At 37.7% G+C, this 18,980-nt stretch overlaps 1 protein-coding gene across 4 annotated transcripts in view; it reads right to left on the reverse strand.

The window, feature by feature from the left end:
* Window positions 1-18,542, reverse strand: part of LOC131042706 (uncharacterized) — a 77,328-nt gene extending 58,786 nt beyond the window's left edge. Inside the window, exon 1 of one of the 4 annotated variants that reach the window (XM_057976033.2) lies at window positions 18,139-18,531. In XM_057976033.2, coding sequence (XP_057832016.2) covers window positions 18,139-18,417 — 279 coding nt within the window. In that variant the 5' untranslated portion in view covers window positions 18,418-18,531. Of the gene's footprint in view, window positions 1-18,138 lie in introns of all 4 variants that reach the window. The other 3 variants (XM_057976031.2, XM_057976032.2, XM_059220044.1) reach the window with 3 other exon arrangements.
* Between the last annotated feature and the right edge of the window lie 438 nt (window positions 18,543-18,980).

Genomic DNA, 18,980 nt, shown 5'->3' on the forward strand with positions numbered 1-18,980 from the left:
ATTCTACAATGAGCACATCTGGCCAACCATTCAACGCAAATGGGACAAGTTGAACACTCCTTTGCATATGGCTGCCTTTTCCTTAAATCTTAAGTGGTACAAGGCTAGACTAGGTAGAGTGACACCGATTCAGGATGATGAGGTGAAGGTGGGTTTCTTTAGGTGCATAGAGAAGATGTATGATCCTAGAGATGTCGACATAATTCGCATTAAGTGGGGAAGATTTTGCCACTCTTAGAGGCTATTCAAATGCAACAAAGATGGATATAGAAACTATTGCACAGGATGACCCACTTTTGTGGTGGAATTGTGATGGTCCGAAATCTTTGACCACCACTCTAGCTATTTGTCTGCTATCCTCGGTTTCCAGTTCTTCAGCTGTTGAGAGGAACTGGTCTGCATATAGCTTCATCTACTCTCTTACGAGGAACAAACTTACCTCTAAGAGAGCAGAGAAGCTTGTGGCTGTACATAGTGCTTTGTGTCTCATGGACCGCAAGATACTTGTGTACAAGGAGAGTCCAGCGACACGATGCGATGTAGAGATAGAGGAGCCTTCACAGATTGATGAGGATGATCATACCACTTTAGATGGAGGGTTGGTTGGTGTGAGCTTGAGGGATCTTGACCTTGTGGAGTCCAGCAGTTCTAGTGACGAGGAGTTTGTAGATGATTAGAGGCCTCCCTTCACTACATTTTGAGTTTTGACATTTTGGCATTTTGTCTTTTGTAATGCTATTGCTATTAGTATCTGTATTTGCTACTCATTGTAATGATGAATCATGTAATCATCTTATAGACTTTGTGATATCTCATATGACATCAAATATTCATATTTTCGATATAATAGAAATCTCCAATTTGACAATTTCATTTTTCAAATTTTATTTAGCAATTAGCATTCAAGAAATCTTCGTATTTAGATTTAGTTCCAAATTTTGTTATGTTATAATTTTACTAATTTCCTATAGTTTCATTTGAAATGTAATTCTTATACTATTATACATCTTTTCAAGTACTATAAGTATATGTATAACTATATCAACACCACCACCTCGCCACCCCTCCCGCCATCCCCCTCTCGTCCCCAAACTTAGGCCTTTGTCCCCCCGTCCCCAAAACCCGTCCCCAACGCTCGTGGAACACTTCAAAAGATGAATTGCGGACTTTCAAGGCTATATACTCAGCTCCTATCTGTTTAGATCATCATTAGAATTCCCTTTGAATTCCCTTTCACAGTGCATATGATCTTCTGATAAAATCGCACACAATGCTAGACACAACATCCCCCACATACTTGCACATCAATCATGTCAAACGGATATTATATTTTTCCACACAGCAGGAATGAACCTAGAACAACTATATATGTGTATTATAATGACAATTACATTCACATACCAGCCAAAAACATAATTAAAATATCCTCAAGTCGACCACAAGCATAACCCTTAACCAAATGTTTAATAGACCAAGTCCAAAAGCCCACACGTTACACCAAAACAAAGAAGATGCTATGCAGTTCCTAACATAGACCCATCTGGTTCCAAGGATCATCCACACATTATCTTCAGCGGGTGCACGCTACACTCCTCTAGTGCATCAAGTTGGAACACTAACTCAGTCGACCAACTCACATAGTGGCCACTTTGTTACTTCTAACTTTTTGACCACAAAAGATCAACTCCAAAAACTATGGAATATGATGCATCATGTTTAGGCATACTTTCCTTTCAAACTGCAAGTGTAAACACATTGTTCGAGGAACAGACTTCAGAACATTCTAGAAACCCTTTCCAAATCACCTCAAACACCAATGATAGATATAGGATGAAACAACAAACATTCTGCTATAGGCATCATCAACATGATATATCACAGTCAATCTAGATCGTTTTGGAACTCAAATGCAGGGAGGGTCACAACAAGACAAAATTCTACTATTATAAATAACTTAACAACAATGACAAAATTGACCAACACCTTTGACATCAATCACAACCTTTTTCCAATAATTACATGGTAGCCCAAGAACAAGAAAAGCCTTTGTTAGAAAGAAGCTAAAATTGAGTCAAGAATGAACTTGATGTTGAGAAGAACCTTAATATCAAGGGACAAAAAAACCTTGAAGTGGATTGGTAGAGAAAGAATGTCTTGCAAGAAAAATGCAAATGTAAGCACCAAGTGTGTAAGGTGATCATAGACAGTAGATCTACTGACAATGTAGAGAGTACAAAAAGGGTTGATACATTATAGCTTGCTTGCATTCCCAAAAGTAACCCCCACAATTTTTTTTGGTTAAAGAAGATTCATAGCATGCTTGTGAATAAATCTTGCTGTGTTGCCTTCAAAATTGGGCCATATGTGGATAAAGTGCTCTATGATGTGGTGCCAATGGATGCATGTCATTTGTTGTTAGGTAGACCTTGGTAATATGACATAAATATAATCCATCAAGGTAGAGAGAATACTTACAAGGTTTAGCATTAAGGAAGGAAAACCCTCTTACAACCATGAAAAGAAGGAGCATTTGAAGTGGTAGCTTTGTCTCTTCTAATAGAAGCCAGATTTGATCTTGAAGAGAAAAGTGAAGTTCTAAATAAACCAAGAAGAGTTGAGGGAAATTTTTGGAGCAAATGAAACAAACAATTTGAACAGTGAAGTTTAACCAAAATTTGAGACAGAGCTGCAATGAGATTCAATTACACAATTATTGGTGAATCTCAAAAGGTAGATGCTAAATTGGCAGTTGATTGTAATGTGGTTGAAGGGAATAGTGAATTTTGGGGAAATAAGCATGACATAAAAAATCCTCTATGGATGTGATAAAAAATTTGGGTGAAAAGTGACTAAGGAATTTTTTTTAAGTTTACCAGTGATTATTCTATTGATTCTACATTATGAAGTTTGCATAGCTTTACTGGTCCTATTGAATGGCAGAATTAGCACTAGACTCCTCTCTCTAGTACAATTGGGGTTGCAAACTTTAGCAATAGCTTAGATTGTGCCAAAGAATCCCAAGAGAATACCTTGACGATAGGCCTAATGGAAGGTTTGCACTCTCATATGGATGGCAACATAGCCCAATAGGAGGTTTAGAATTTTCAAAGACGGGTAAGTTAATGTAACAACTGTTTTAATTGTAGAATCCCACTACTCATCCACTTTGTTGTCTTGTAGTTGTTCATGGATTGTGGGATGTAATTGGTGATTCATGCAGTCCCTATTTTGAGGGTTTTTTTTTGTGACTCCTTATTTAGGAGTTTTTTGGGTATTCATTTAGAGGGGAATGATTTTCGGTGCTGGTCTCTCTGTTTTGTCTTGATGAAGGATAAGTTAATATTGTTGTTTGTGTTTTTTGGACTTGGCATATATATTCTAATTCAATGAATTTGGGTTTCATAATGATGGACTTCTATATATATGAAACTCATATTCATTGAATCAGAATATGCATATATATCATAGTTACAAGACTTGGACTCAGCTTAGACTTGGCAAGCTGATTTTGGACTCAGAATTGGACTTGGCGTCGAGACTCGGCAAATTGAAAAATCCAAGAAAATCAAAGATTTTTGAGGATTTAAAACCTGTTGCATGCTCTCTTTAATAAATAATCCTTAACGACACAATAACCTCATCAAATAGAAGCTACATTGATCACATATACAAGTATGCATTGATCAAATAACTATAAACGCAATTTTTTGCTGAAAGATTTAACACATTTAGATATATAAATATTGTCAAATGTATACAAAACTCGTGGAATATGAAATCCATGGCATTAAAACAAATATCAGAACTCATCCCAACATCACAACAATTCATGCGCTGGCATCTAAGATAGGTCTTGGATGATGATGTAGCCATGATATTTACTTGTGTCTCAATGATTGGTGTATATATTTCTTTTTTAACCTTAGCTAGGGTACTAATAGATGGGATTGTTCTATGAGTTGTCTATGCAAGGCATGATTAATACATTTTGCATTTATGAAAATGGCATTTCTTTCCAACTATGACTTAACTTGTACTCAATAGTACAATGACAGTAGCACGCCAACTTTGCCTATGGCAGTCCTTGTGTACTAAACAGATTGTCCAATTTATGAAACAAGATAATCTTTGATTTTAACTTTGACTATGAAGATGCAAAGATTTGCAACAAGGTGTAATATCCCCCTTAATTTTTCTATATTTTTTGCTACAATTACATTCAACACAACACTTGTTATGGTTAGGAAATGAAAACCAAATGCTGCTGAAAGTAACCCTCCACTTTCTGATCACCGAGAGCCCAATCTAGGATGGTGTTAGCATACAGTGTCGAGGGGATCATTAGATGCCAACAACTGAAAATGATTACAATCTTCGGGCGGCAAGCCAACCCCTTCTGCTTATACAATGAGATAATGAAAACAATGCAATAACTTGGTAGGAAACCAGCCAAGGACAAGGTAAAGAACTGAAGAATGCAATCACTCAACCGCTTGTTCAGCGGGAGGACTACAAATGAAATTACAATCAACTCTACCGCTTATGCAGCGGGAGGACTACAAATGAAATTACAATATTCAAAATAGGCGGCAAAACCGGCCTCTTCCACTTATGCAGTGGGACTAAGAGCAATAATCCAATTAAATAGTTGTTAGTACTACTAATCAGCTTTACAATGCACAATATGGATTACAATTTAAGGGAAATCACTATTCCAAAGATAGGCGACAAGGCCAGCCTCTTCCACTTATGTAGTGGGACAAGAAAGAACAATAGAAACTGTTGTTAGTACTACTACCAACATTACAACGTGAATCATAGCATTTAAGAGTGATGAACCAAGTGCAATAACATGACCAACAACTGCAAATGAAACCAAGTTCTTTCTCTTCACACCAATGAACTCACACACCCCAAAACCAACTCCAAACACCAAAAACTCTAATTCTGATATACTCCTAGCACGTTGAAAACACACAGACCAGCAACACCAAATCCCACTAAAACACTCACAGCTCACCCAATTTTTAACCAAATGACACGAAACTGAAAGCAAATGATCACTAGGAGGTAGGCGATCATTCCTAAGACAACGAAACATGGCAAACGGACCCTAATAATTTATGCACGCATTCCAAAGCGCTCAGCCACATGGTACGGCCAGCTAAGGTATGATTTTGCAAAAATAAAATCCAAAACACCATTTTAAGCTCTATAAACTTGCAAAATGAATCGCCTAAACCATAAAGAAAGATAGATGAAATACCCAGAATGAGGAGAATGACACACTGAGACCTGCGACCCAAAATGCACTTCAGCACACTCGACGACTAGCAACAAGAACACACTACAACAGTACCAAAAATCAGAAATCTAATATATAAATCTGCAACATTATCTTCAATCCACTCCTCTGAATGAAGAGCAGTCTCTGGCTTGACTAGTTGTTGTATTGCAAGCAAGAAATCAAGCTATGGCTAGGAGGTAAGCATTCCCCGAAGCTTTCACTCTGCATTTTGGCAACATTTCATTATAAAAATTCTTGGATACCAAAAACAAGAGTCCGACACTCTTATTTATAGACTTTGTGTTTCCAAATTCAAATTCACATTCCCTCCAAATGAACGCCAAACCCAAAAGCACATTCACTTCACATTATTTTGAAATTACATTTCATTTCTCCTTTCTCCAAATCGACCTTCTCATAGGAGCAAATATACTTTAATGACAATAAAGTCATAATGTGGCATCCAAGGTAGATACGTGAAATATATTATAAAATTCTTATTTTTCCATAAGGCGTCCATCTTGCCTTATTAATATTTCACTTTAGAAAGTATTTTTATTCAACAATAAATCGCCCAATATATAATTAAATGACTTAGATATCAATATAACTTAAGGCATCACTTTAAAAAAATTGCCCAACTTTCGCCTTAAGTTATAATTTAATTTAAAACACCATTTTTCATCAAATACTGAACCTGCCAAAACAAGCTCCAAGGATATGGGGAAACAAGTTGAGAGAATTGCCCTGTCAGAAATAGTCACTGAACTGAGCTGAAGAACCCTTGCCAAGAATAGCACCAAAAAATGCTTGGAAGACCAACTGCTCAAACTGACCTGCTAGAAATAGCCATCTAAACAGGCCTGCTGACATCCTGCTAAAAATAGTACTTACTAAAAATAGTATACTTCTAAAAATAGTAAGTGTTTTCAAAGTGATTTTAACCACATTCTGAGCAGCCGTCGCATTTACTAAAAATAGTAAGTCCGAACAAAGTCATGTGATGCAGATGCATGTCAAAGCATCTTGAAGCTCTCTGAAAACCGAGAAGGAATCCAAAATCGAAACTGTCAAACTCCCACATATACCCCTGAAAACACCAAAGAATCCTCCTAGAAAATAGGAAACCCTAATTATTGCCCCCGACTAGCCTACGAGCCTCCGAAATAGGCTAATGGCCAGCTAAACTAATCACTGTGGAGAAGGAGGCATTACACAAGGGATATGTATCTTGTAGATTTTTATGATCATTATTTATCCTTGGCCTATTACTTGCTTAGAATTATGTTTCGATGGGGGTTTGGGGGAAACATATAAATGGGATTGAGGGGTAGTGCCCCTTGCGGGGTTTGGGGGCACTGCCCCCAACAAGGTCAAGTGGCAATGCCCCTTTGTGGGGGTCTAGGCACAATGCCCCCAACAGGGTCAAGGGGCACCATCCTTGGTACGGGTCTGGTAGAAACGCCCCTAGCATGTTCTTTGTCATGATATAGGGTGCAGTCGAGGGGTGGAGCCTTTGCCATCAAGCCAAAATGAAGACCTTCAAAACCACAAAGACCTTCACAACACACACCATTTTCATATTTTTTTAATCCTAGATGGGCATGTCTTAAATCAAACTAGCATTGAAATTCTGTTAATTTAAAAATAAAAAAATTTAAATGGCCAAGTCTTAAAGTTGAGACACACCTAGGCTTAGTGAATCTAGCAAGTCCACCAAGTGTGGCTCGCCTTGGGACTTGTTGATTCTAGGCAAGTCCCAACAAGTGTTGTATAGAAATGTTTTTGTTTTTTTATAGAAATGATTTTTCTTTTCATCTTCCAAAAGTAGAGTGAATCAAGGAGGTTATTGAGTAAAACTTAACAACGTTATTGAGACTTGCTTGCAAAGACTAGAGGTTCAATCTGTATTAGGTATATTTGTGCACAAGGGCCTGCTCACGTTCAAAACCTTTTAACCTTATAAGGCATCATGTGACTTTAGTGAACATATTGTGAGTATGTGGTGCAACAATTATAAGGTATATTCCAGATGACCCATAAACTCGCCCAAGATTTACCTATTTGAAAATTGATCCATTTAAATGTAAATAACTTTATTTGCATTTTATATTAAAACTTAGACTACTATAATACACTTGCCAAAAACTATATGGTTGGTCCTCCAAGAAAGCGAACATGGATTAATTTTCATTCACAAGCTCCTCATCTCCCTCAGGCTTGCAAGGAGATTCATATGCGTATCAATAAATGGTCTATTATTGATAGTGGTGATATGAGAGTTTGTCGGGGAAATAAGGAGGGCAGCTACATACTAAAAGATCTTTGTTGGGGGTCATTCTGTCAATACAGAGGAGCAAAATAGGATTTGAAGCAGTTGGGGTTTGTTGAAAGCTAATGCCTTTCTTTGGATAGTTTGTAGGCGTAGGGCTCTCACTTGGGATAGGTTGAAGGCTTTTGGCCACATCAGCCCCTCTATATATGTCATGTGTTGCAAGGCCGAGGAGAGCTTGGAACATTTGTTTATCCATTGAAATTATTTATATTTGATTAAGACTAGGTTTTGTAATAGATGGAGGGTACGTTGGGTGGTGCCTAACTCCATTTACCAGCTTCTTGAAAGTTAGTCTCTAAACATTAAAATTAAGGGGCTCAAGTTTATCTAGAATATTGCTCCAGCCATCATTGTGTGGAGCTTATGGTTGGAACATGCCAGAAGACTTTTCCAAGACAAAGCTAAGGGTGTCGATAGGCTATGGGACATCATTGAGCTATCATTGTCTAAATTAGGAATGATGCATAGTAAGGAGAGTTGGCTGGTGGATTACAGGGAAGTGGAGTGGGCAAATGCCTGGCCTACTTTCAAGTAGATGGGCAAGGAGGAGCAACCTCTCATGCCTGGGCCTAGGTGTACTTGGCTAAGACCAAATGAACAATGGATAAAACTTAACTTTGACGGTGCTTCTAAGGGGAACCCTGGTAGGGCCAGTGGTGGAGGAATTTTTCGTGATCATCAAGGTCAACCTAAAGGAATATACTTCTTTGGGATTGAAACTGATACCAACAATTTGGCCGAAGTCTTAGCCTATAATGTCCCTTTTAGTGATACTTAGAATTTGTCTTCAAAAAGATAACTATAGCTTGCAACCAATGCTATGAAGTCAACTTCAATTTGCTTAAGTAAGCAATTCTTAGTAATTGTTTTGATTCTTGATTACATATGTATATTTCAATACAAGAAATGAAATTAGTAATGGTACCTGTAGTGACCTGTTTCACACATCGCCCCATCGCAGATGGGGACCCCCTGTTTTTTGCTTTTTAGGGTTTTGTCCTAGTTCTGCAGTTTCATAAATCCATTTTCTCTGAGAATTGTGCTTAGAAGGGTTTTGTACTAGTTAGAGTTTCTGAAGTCATCCCAAGCCAAATAGTGAAATCACGCTCAGAATTGTGTTTGAACGTTGTCAAAGTGCTTAGAAGGTTTGAAGGACGAGGATTGCAATTGCTTTGGGTCATTTTTGACAACTTCCTACTTTTAGGAATTTTTGCTTTTTGTTTTTTTCTAAAAATAGAAAGTTTTGTTTTTGGCACTTTGGGCACAATCCGGGCAGCAGCGTTTTTGGGCTTGCTTTTTGCTTTTTTTCGTTTTTTTCTTTTTTCTGCTTTTTCAATAGTAGGATTAGGGTTTTGCTCCTCAGGTCATATCATCACTGCCCATGTTGTCAGAATTTAAATTTTTTGCCTCTTAGTGTAAAAAGTAGGTAAACACCCTAATTAGGGTTTTATTCCAAAAGATCATTCCTCTAGCCATATGATCAATGCCCATGTCCTTAGAATTGAGAAATTAGGTCTCCAAGTGCAAAAAGCAAGGTGAAAACCCTAATTAGGGTTTTGTTCTAGATAATCCAGCATTGATATGGCAGATCCAAGTTTGACATAGCAGGTTATAACAGCAGCATGGAAGATCAAAATTCATGGTATAAAGGTAAAATTCACTTAAGCAAGACATGTTCATGGCAAGGACCAAGCAAAGTCCACCAAGGTTAAGAAGAGATGGCAAAGACAATGCAAAGTGGAAGCATGTCCAAGCTTCCTTAAACTTCGCCCAACACTTGGAAGGTATGGCAAGAAGCAAGGATGGCAACACATTGTCAAACCCCGTCGTGTCTAAGAAGCTTCAAAGCCCGCCAAGGCACAAGAAGCATGAATCTCGCCTTGTCCAAGGAAGACTCAACTCCGCCTTAGCAAGACTTCTTCCAACTCTGCCCATGCACAAACACAAGTTGGCAAGAGTTAATTAAACTCCTACCTTTGGTTAGGGTTAAGTCAGCAACAAGCTAAGCAAAGTTCACTAAGCCCAAGGGAAGTCAAGCAAAAGCAAAGAAATAAAGCTAAGGCAAGGATTGAGAGTAAGAAGAAAGCAAGGAGTTTGGAATGGCAGAGAGCTTTCCAAGTCCACCAAGAATAAAACAAAGTTGCTTGCCCAATGCACTACAAACTCCGCCCAGCTATGATGAAACTTGTCCAAAGTGATTCAAAGTCCACCTAGGGACATGAAAGATGACAGATGGAAGGCAAACTCCACCCAAGTAGGTTGCAAGAGGACATTGGCAAAGACAAAAGCATGGTTAAAATTGTCCAAGACAAGGCATAAAAGGATGGCAAGAAGGGAATTGTCTTAATATCCATAAAGTCTGCCCATGCTAGATGGAAGATGGCATGAGACTCTCCAAGTCCGCCATGTCTTGTCCACACCCAGGTCCCCCAAGCAAAAGCTAAACAAAGTTGATAAGTTAGAAAGGTTGCAAAAGATAAAGCAAATCAAAACAATCATGTCTTGTCCACCTTCAAGTCCGCCTTGGAAAGAAAACACTTGGAGTTTGCTAGGCATGGAAAAGGATTAAAGCTAAAGAAAGTTGGCATGATGTCTTCCAAGTCTGCCCCAAGGAGATGTCTAACATGCTTCAAACTCTACCCTCTTCTTGATCAAAATATGGTTAAGACCAAGCACAGTCCGCTAGCCATGTAGAAAAAGGTTAAAGCAAAACAAAGTTGGCACACAAGAGTCCAAGTCCACTAGGCATGGAAAAAGATTAAAACAAAGTTTGCCAAAACATGGCAAAGACCAAGAAAGACATAAGGGAAAGAAAATTAAAGCAAAAACGAAGTTGAAAGAGAATTGTCCAAACAACTTGGAAGCACACTTTGAAGAAGAAATTAAAATTTCCCAAGGTAAATTGTCCACACACCTTGAAAGTTTGATCGAACACAGACATTCCAAATTTGCCTAGGCATAAATGAAACATGTGAAGATGCCTAAGCCAGACATGAAAATTCGCCCAAGATTCAAAGATCAAACATGATCAGACATGAAGATCAACTTGCCATGGCGAAAGACAAAAAATTGGCTAAAGGAAATTGAGGGTCGATCAACAAATGGGTTGGAAAATAAACTGGACACTTCAAATATTTTCAATATTTTCTAACACTTGAATTATTTTTGAAGGGAAAATAATTTCAACACTTACAAAGATTTTCGAAAATTCAAGAATTTTGGAATTTGGAAGAAAGTTCTAGAAGATTCCTTGCTTTTATAGCTAAGGATGGAATTTTGAGAGAGAAATAAACTTTGCAATTTGGAAATATTTAAAACATAAAAAACACAAAAAAATGATAAAAATTAGAAAAAAAAAAAGCAAAGATGAAGCTTCTAAGTTTAAAATCCTTTAACTCTATATATTTTCAACCAGTCACTTTCATTATTCAGGTTGGAAATTTGGAGAGCAATTGAGAAAAAGTTCTCTCAAATTTTTGTGAAAGTTGATTTTTGAAGAGGAATTTTGAAGGAGTAAAATTTTCCGAGTGTTGGGAAGATAAAACAAAGTACTTTTTTCTGAGTTTTGGACAGTATTTTCAGAATTGAAGGTAGATTTCAGTCATAAGATCAATTTTGAAGACCTAAAATCTGAATTTGACTACCTTTCTATCTTATTTATCATCAAATTTATCGATTTCTTGGACAAATTCCTCACTTTCAGTCTACTTTTTCGCAGAAATTTAGCTTTTTGACAAGCTGAAAGTAAAATTTTCAAGTAAAAGGGTCTGAAAATCAGAATTAAAATCAGCAAGTTGTCTTGAAAATAATATTGAATTTTCATGTGTTATACATGTTAATGACCACCAAAGGAGCACCTTCCAAAAAAGCACCAATGAAGTATGCCAGTAAAGGAGTGCATACAAAATCAAAGATCAAATCCAAGTGAAAGAACGTCACAGACACTGACCTTGTGCATGTGGATTTCAAAGACTTCAAAAAGAGAATGTACGGGCATGATGGACACCTGCCAACACCCATTGTTTGCCGGATGATGAGAAATGGCATCGTCCAAGCAGCTGGATTTCCACTGGCTAAACAATGTGTTGAGCTGATAGTTGAGTGTGCTATACACTACAATGCAAAATCAAGAAAGATCATTGCACCTGATGGAAGGGTTTTAGCTAATCTTTCAGAGTTAGCCATTCAAGAGACGTTTGGAGTTCCAAACTAGAATAAAACCTCCTACAAGACCAAAGAAGATACCAAAAAGATATATGATAACCAGTCTGAACTCTATGCGGCAAATATTAATAAGTCATGGTTAGAAAAGAAAAGACCCCAAGGGAAAGTGCCAAAGAATCTGTTGCGCCCATACTTCAAAGAGGAATATGGTGATATCATCCTACTGTTGAATAGGGTAATGGGCAGCCCTCAAGGAGCGCCATTCAAGATGTGGATGTACTATTTCATTGATGAAATTACCTCAAGAGTCAAGATGTTCAATTGGTCCCGCATAGTCAACAACAATCTTCATGAACAGTTGATAAATTTGGAGAAGACAAAGTCATTCTACATGAACTCCTACATTATCTACTCATTGGCCAGGAATTTTAAATATTCCGGACTGATCTGCAAAGGTGTAGTTGGCAATAGAGAAAATGAATTCAAGTCTTATGACTATTATCCGCAGCTGCAACTTAAGGAGAAGAGCCATTTCAAGCGAGTCAATGATGCATTCCTGATGTACATCACAAGGACATTACAAGGAGGAACTCACCAAAGGTTATCTCCTAAAGTCAAAAGTCTAATCAACAAGTATGGATCCTAGTTTATCCAATTTCTGAAATTTACATACATAAGAGTTCAAGGTTTTGACAGTCATCCTTACCGACTTCCGATCTATCCAACCAATAGGATGGTCCTACTTGAAGTTCTCAAACAACTAGAAACATATCGGAACTTCAAAAGAATAAGACAGAAAGCAGCTATATCCTTTCCATTCTTTATTGGAAATATGGAAGAGTCTTGTTCAACAGCACAAGCAACTGAAAGTGTCAAGCTAGAAATGTAGTGGTATCCCTTTACATTCTACCGATCCAGAGCTAATTATGATCCTCACTACAATATTGGATCAATGAATGGAGAAAGATTCAGACATAGAGGATTTTTGGGCAAATGTTGCAGATGAATTTGACATCAAGAAAAGGTTATCATCTAGACTGCCAGTAAGCTTGATCAAAATGACTAGACCTTTCCTTGCGTCGGATCAGCTAGAGGATAATGCAGAATATACTCAGCCTAGCTTTGATGAGTATGCACCTCTTTCTCCTATCAAATGGTCAAAACCAGAGCATGCAGACTTGACCACCTTGATGCGGCCAGTTGTGAAATATTCTAGGTGGTTGGTTGATCAGCAAAGTCATCGATTAAGACAGAGAAATATAACCTTGACTTGTAACCTGATGGGTGAAGCAGAAGAATGTTCTTCAAATGCAGAGGCATCTCAAAGTGCAGGCCAATCGAAAGTACTAAAAAGAAAGGGAAGGCAATTGTGAATGAAGGACCTACTCAGAAGAAACAATGGCTAGAACTATCTCGTTCTATTGCATCAACAATCATAAATGACATATTGGCCATTGATGAGTCATTGGTAGAGATGGAAATTCCTTCCCCAATTCATGGAGAAAACGTAGAGTCAATCCATCAAGAAGATGAGCAGCCCTTATAATCGATATCTAATCCCTATATGCCAACGCATCCCTTAGCCTTCAATCGGTTAGTGGTAACTTTTCCTTAATCACCGATTAAGTCCATATCAGAATCGTTGTCATTACCCAACTTAATTCTGCATAATATCAATTAGTCATTCATTCTACTTTATCAATTAAATATCCTTGAATATACTTGACGATACCATTAAGGAAAGTTGATCATTATCACTATACAATTCTTTAATCATTTCTTGACTAATCACTTGATTAGTTTCTCCTCCTTAATTCAATCTATTGATCTTCATTCTTAATCGATGCTTATTAGAATGCCATAGTCTATCGTTCCTATCCATCCTTGATATCATTGTTGTTCCTTATCAACCATCGATGCCTTTGTAAACTTCCTTAATATGCTAATCAATACTTGCCTCAATTGATCTGTAGGGTCGCCAATTTGGATATGGTTGATATAATGATTGTAAAGATTGTTTGGTTTCTTTTCAAATCTTATTTATAAATTCGTCTCCATGGGAGACTTCTCAAATTTGAATGATCCCAGTGGGTAATGCTTATGGGAACTAATCTTAGTTTGGTAATGGGACATTATAGTCCTCCCCACTCAAGATTGCTTTGGCCTCAAGCTATTGAAAACTAAGTCATTTCCCAAATAAATTACAAAGTATACAATGAATCAACACAAAGTATACACATGAATGCATGAAGACACAAAGAATACACTTAAAAGCTCGGAGTATAAACATGAAAACATGAAGTAGACATGGATATATTCAGATACAAGAAGGACATATGTAGATATAGTTCACTTGGTCCACAAGAAGTAGGAACGTCCAACCAGGACCAGATCCTTCCCTTGGGCCAATCAATCTATCATTTCATCCACGAGATCTAGAGCGTCCAAACAGGACCAAAACCATCTTTTGGATTAACCAATCCACAAGAGAAAGGAGTGTCCAACCAGGACTAGAACCATCTCTTGGGCCAATTCACCTTACTCTCAAGAGGCAGGAGCATCCAACCAGGACCAGAACCATCTCTCGAAGTAACCAATCCACAAGAGGTAGGAGTATCCAACCAAGACCAAAACCATCTCTTGGGGCCAAATCATTAACTCAATTATATGAGGTATCTAACTCCATTAATGGTGTTCACCCATAACAGCTTGTTGCACCTTTATGTGATGTTTTATGGAAAGTTTAAATCTGCCAAGTTAACTATTTCTTGTGGATGCAAGGGTGTTGTAACCCCTAGATTTTTTCCTCCACAAAACTCCATGTGTTTTCTGTTCTTTCCCTTTGTTTTCTTTTTTCTTCAATGGACGTGGCTTCAATTTTATGGGCTTGGCTTCTCTTCCTACATTTATTTCCTAGCTCCCATCTTTCATTACATCTGATACATAAGTTCTTTTGCTTAAGATCCTACAGATTACAGATGTGTCCATGTCTCCATTCGTTTTGGCATTTGTAGCACACCTTTTCCTTGTCGGTTTCATCTTGCGTACAAACGTGTCCTTACCTTTTCCTTGCTGGTTTCATCTTGCTTACAAACGTGTCCTCTTCTCCATTCCTTCTTTAATTCTTCTTGATCATTATAGGAAAGATATGGTTTGTTGCATCCATTGGTGTGTTGCATCCATCCTCCTCAATGAAATGACTATCTTTTGGTGGTACCCTCTTATGGTGACTTGTTTCCTTTGTTTGGGCGGAGTCAAGCCTTGTGACCTTAAGAATTGCTTCTTGTAGTGTAGTAGGATTCAAGGCACTTGCTAATCCACAAGTGGTGTCTGATAATCCTTCCACAAATAGGTAGATGAGCCTATCTTCGGATATCTTGGGTACCTTGACTGCTAGCCTTTAAAATTTTGCCACGTACTCTTCGAGTGATCCCCTTTCTCTTATCCTCATTAGCTCCCTAAAGTGCCTTTGGGGATGCTTTTGTTTGAATCTTTCTATTAATCTTTTCTTAAATGCATTATAAGTTTTTATGTTCTTATGATCCATGAGTGATCAATCATGGGTGACTCCTTCTAGGTGTAGTATGGCAAATGTGATGGCCTCTTCTTCTAACATGGGGCTAAGGGTCAAGTATGTTTCTAATTTTTTAGTCCAAGCACGGGCTGAGATTTTTTCTGTCCCATCAAAACTAGTATGCTTAATTTTCTTAATTTATGCTGTAGGTTTTAATTTGCTTAGGTTATTTCCTCTTTTGGGAAGGTTCTTTGTTGCTGCCTCACAATAGGCTACAAAAGGGATGCTCCTTTTGACTTCAGGGTCTAGTCTTGCATGTTCTATGGCAAGCTCCCTCATATTAGGATTGTGAATTTCCCTATTTTCTCCTGGTGGTCTGTCCCTGGTTAAGAAGGGAGGTCCATTTGTGCTTGATTTTGACCCTGTTGTAGTTTCATGGTTGTTCTTGGATTGGTTGTGGGTATCTTCCCTCTCACGCCTTTGGTTAAAATATCATTTATGTTTTGAAGGGCTTGAAGTAATGGTTCAGTTGTTTGTTCATTTCTTTCCATGTAACCTCTCAATTCATACTCCATTTGTGAGTCCTAATGCTATAGTGCAGCGCTGTGTCTGATTATTACTTTCTAATTGTGCGCACTTCACCTTGTTGTGGGGTGGATGATACCCCCCCTCTTACTTGGCTGACCAAAGGGCTCCGTGAGTGCTGTGAATATGAAACCAGATTAATAACTTCCGTGTCTTGAAGAGACTTATGATCCCCTATTAATATCTCTTCAGGCGCTCATGATTGAAGAATTGTATCCGAAAGACATGTCTCATGTCTATTGATCATTGTCTCCTTTCCTTAATACTAGTCGCACCATTTCATGGCAAGTATTGTTATCGATTTAGACTTCACTAATCGCTGCCCTTATAATCAATATCTGATCCCTATATGCCAACGCATCCTTTAGACTTCAATTGATTAGTGGTAACTTTCCCTGAATCATCATAAGTCCATCTTAGAATCGCTGTCATTACCCAACTTGATTCTGCATAATATCGATTGTTCTTTCTTTCTACTTTATCGATTAAATATGCCTGATTATACTTGACAATACCATTAAGGAATGTTGATCATTATCACTATACAATTCTTTAATCATTTCTTAACTAATCACTTGATTAATTTCTCCTCTATTGATCTTCATTCTTAATCGATGCTCGTTAGAATGCCATAGTCTATCATCTCTATCCATCCTTGATAAATTGATACTTGCCTCAGTTGATCTGTAGGATCGCCAATTCGGATATGGTTGGTATAATGATCGTAAAGATTGTTTGGTTTCTTTTCGAATCTTATTTACAAATTTGTCTCCATGGGAGACTTCTCAAATTTGAATGATCCCAGTGGGTAATGCTTATGGGAACTAATCTTAGTTTGGGAATGGGACATTACATAGCCTTATGGGAAGGAATGAAGATTACTCTGAGTAGAGGATGGGACAGGCTTTTGGTCGAGGGTGATTCGAAGCTTGTCATTGAGGCTGCTAAAGGTGGGGCAGTAAGAAGTTGGAGGTTGGCTGCTATAGTTGAAAGGATTATGCAAATGGCTCAGGACTTCAGAGATGAAATTTTACCACATTAAAAGGTCTGGCAATCAGGTTGCTGATTGGACTGCCAATAAGGCGGTCGGTTTGGCGGATAATGATTCGCCCAACTCATTTGTTTGGACTCGAGAGTTTGTTTAGCCTGTCTTAAAATTGATCCAGGATGATATCAAAGAACATCCTCCCAATTCTGGAACTTGATCTCGGCTGCTTGGCGGGGCATTCCTCTTCTTGATGGCTGTGGTGGTTGCGTTTTGTTGGGGGCTGCTTTTGATATGTTTCTTCTTTTTCGTGGATTCTCTCACTGCGGCCTTCTTATGCTGTCTCTGGTGTTGGCTTGATCTGTACAAGCTGTTTTGGTCTTCATTCATGTTTTGGGCTCTGTCCTGTCTCTGTCTACCGGGCTGTTTTAGCTGGTTTGCTGGGCTTTGCCTTTCCAAATTGTTTTTTACGCTTCCTGGACCTAAACCAGGTTTTCTATATCAAAAAAAATAAAATTAGACTAATATTTATGCAATTGGGAAATCTGCTATGCATCATTATGTTAAATCATTTTCTAGAATCAGCTGTGTCAAGACTCAAGAGTCAATACGGAGTCGGCCTTCATGGCCCATTCCTAGTGGTTCACAACAGCCTTCCCTGATGAACATTAATGGTCCACTGGGCAATTGATGCATCTGATAAATGCTCTGAAGGGTGAACTTCCCGTTTATTCACTCCCCGCAACACTGCTATGGCTCAAGCTCGTTTAACATAGAATTTTTCCCTAACAATCAGACTCGCTAAGCTTCATAATTTGCAAATTTAAGCCGATATTTCTCTTTATTTATTTTAGTTAACTGGCGACTTAATTCTTAAAACTCTGGCTTAAAATGACCCGTAAAAATTGTCCGCGACCACATGCTCTATTGCACATAACCACCAAACATTCGAAAATCATAAATAGGGAATTTCCCAAACACTAAACCATTTTCAAGCTTCTTGAGGCCAGGTAGACATTTCAGTTCCTCTATCCTGGGTGAATTGTAGAGACTCCTTAGTCTGAGAACTTGGGTGGTTTAGTTAAGCTTGAACAAAGCTCGTTATAAAAGCTATGGTCCCATATCCAAAAGTATGCCATCATTAACTTTATATTTTCCTCCGAGTGAGGAAAATAATTGCTTAGTTTGAACACAATTCTCATTGAATTCAATTTAAAAACTTGCAGTCATTCGTCATTTGTCGACATAGGCAGTGAAAAAGAAAATACCTGAGGTGCACTCTGGTTAGCACAGGACCCAAAGGCAATTCTGGAGAGAGGAGCTACTGCTAAATTTGGCGACCCCAGAACTATTGACTGTGAAATACCCACCAAGCAATAGACTACGACAAGCCACATTTTGGCTTCCATTTTTAGCTCTGTAATCTTTTCAACCGTCTCCAAATCGCTACTGAAATCGACTCTTGAGTCACACTGTAAATGTGTAAAGGTTCTTAAGGAGATTAAAAAAACAGAAAATTTTGCGTGTGCTGCTGATTGCCATGTCATAACATGAATATGGCGGTCGCATGAAAAATCTCCGCTTTGGTACGACAGCCGAGGAAGTCCTGATTTGAAATGAGTAAAAAGGTTATCGAAAGGCTGAAAAAGCAAAAAACTTTATTAGTATTTAGGAATTTCACCAAGTCTACATGTTTAAAGAAAATGAACTATTGTAATTCAGATTGCTCGATGGTTGTCATTAGTTAAGGAGTATGTAGAACAATTGAAATGATATATATATATATATTTAAAGAAAATGAACTATTGTAATTCAGATTGCTCGATGGTTGTCATTAGTTAAGGAGTATGTAGAACAATTGAAATGATATATATATATATATATATATATATATATATATATATATATATATATATATATATATATTTTTGTAGATCATGTATATTTTGATAGACAATAATTTTTTCAATATATATGATCGAATTAATTTCAGTTAACAATTATTATCATTAATTAAAGAGTGTGTGAAACAATTGAAATAATGATCTACCTCGTTTTTTATATTTATTTTTATGATGTATGTAGATCATATATATCTTGATAGACAATA

The sequence above is a fragment of the Cryptomeria japonica genome, chromosome 4 (assembly GCF_030272615.1).
Source record: "Cryptomeria japonica chromosome 4, Sugi_1.0, whole genome shotgun sequence".
NCBI classification, from domain to species: domain Eukaryota; kingdom Viridiplantae; phylum Streptophyta; class Pinopsida; order Cupressales; family Cupressaceae; genus Cryptomeria; species Cryptomeria japonica.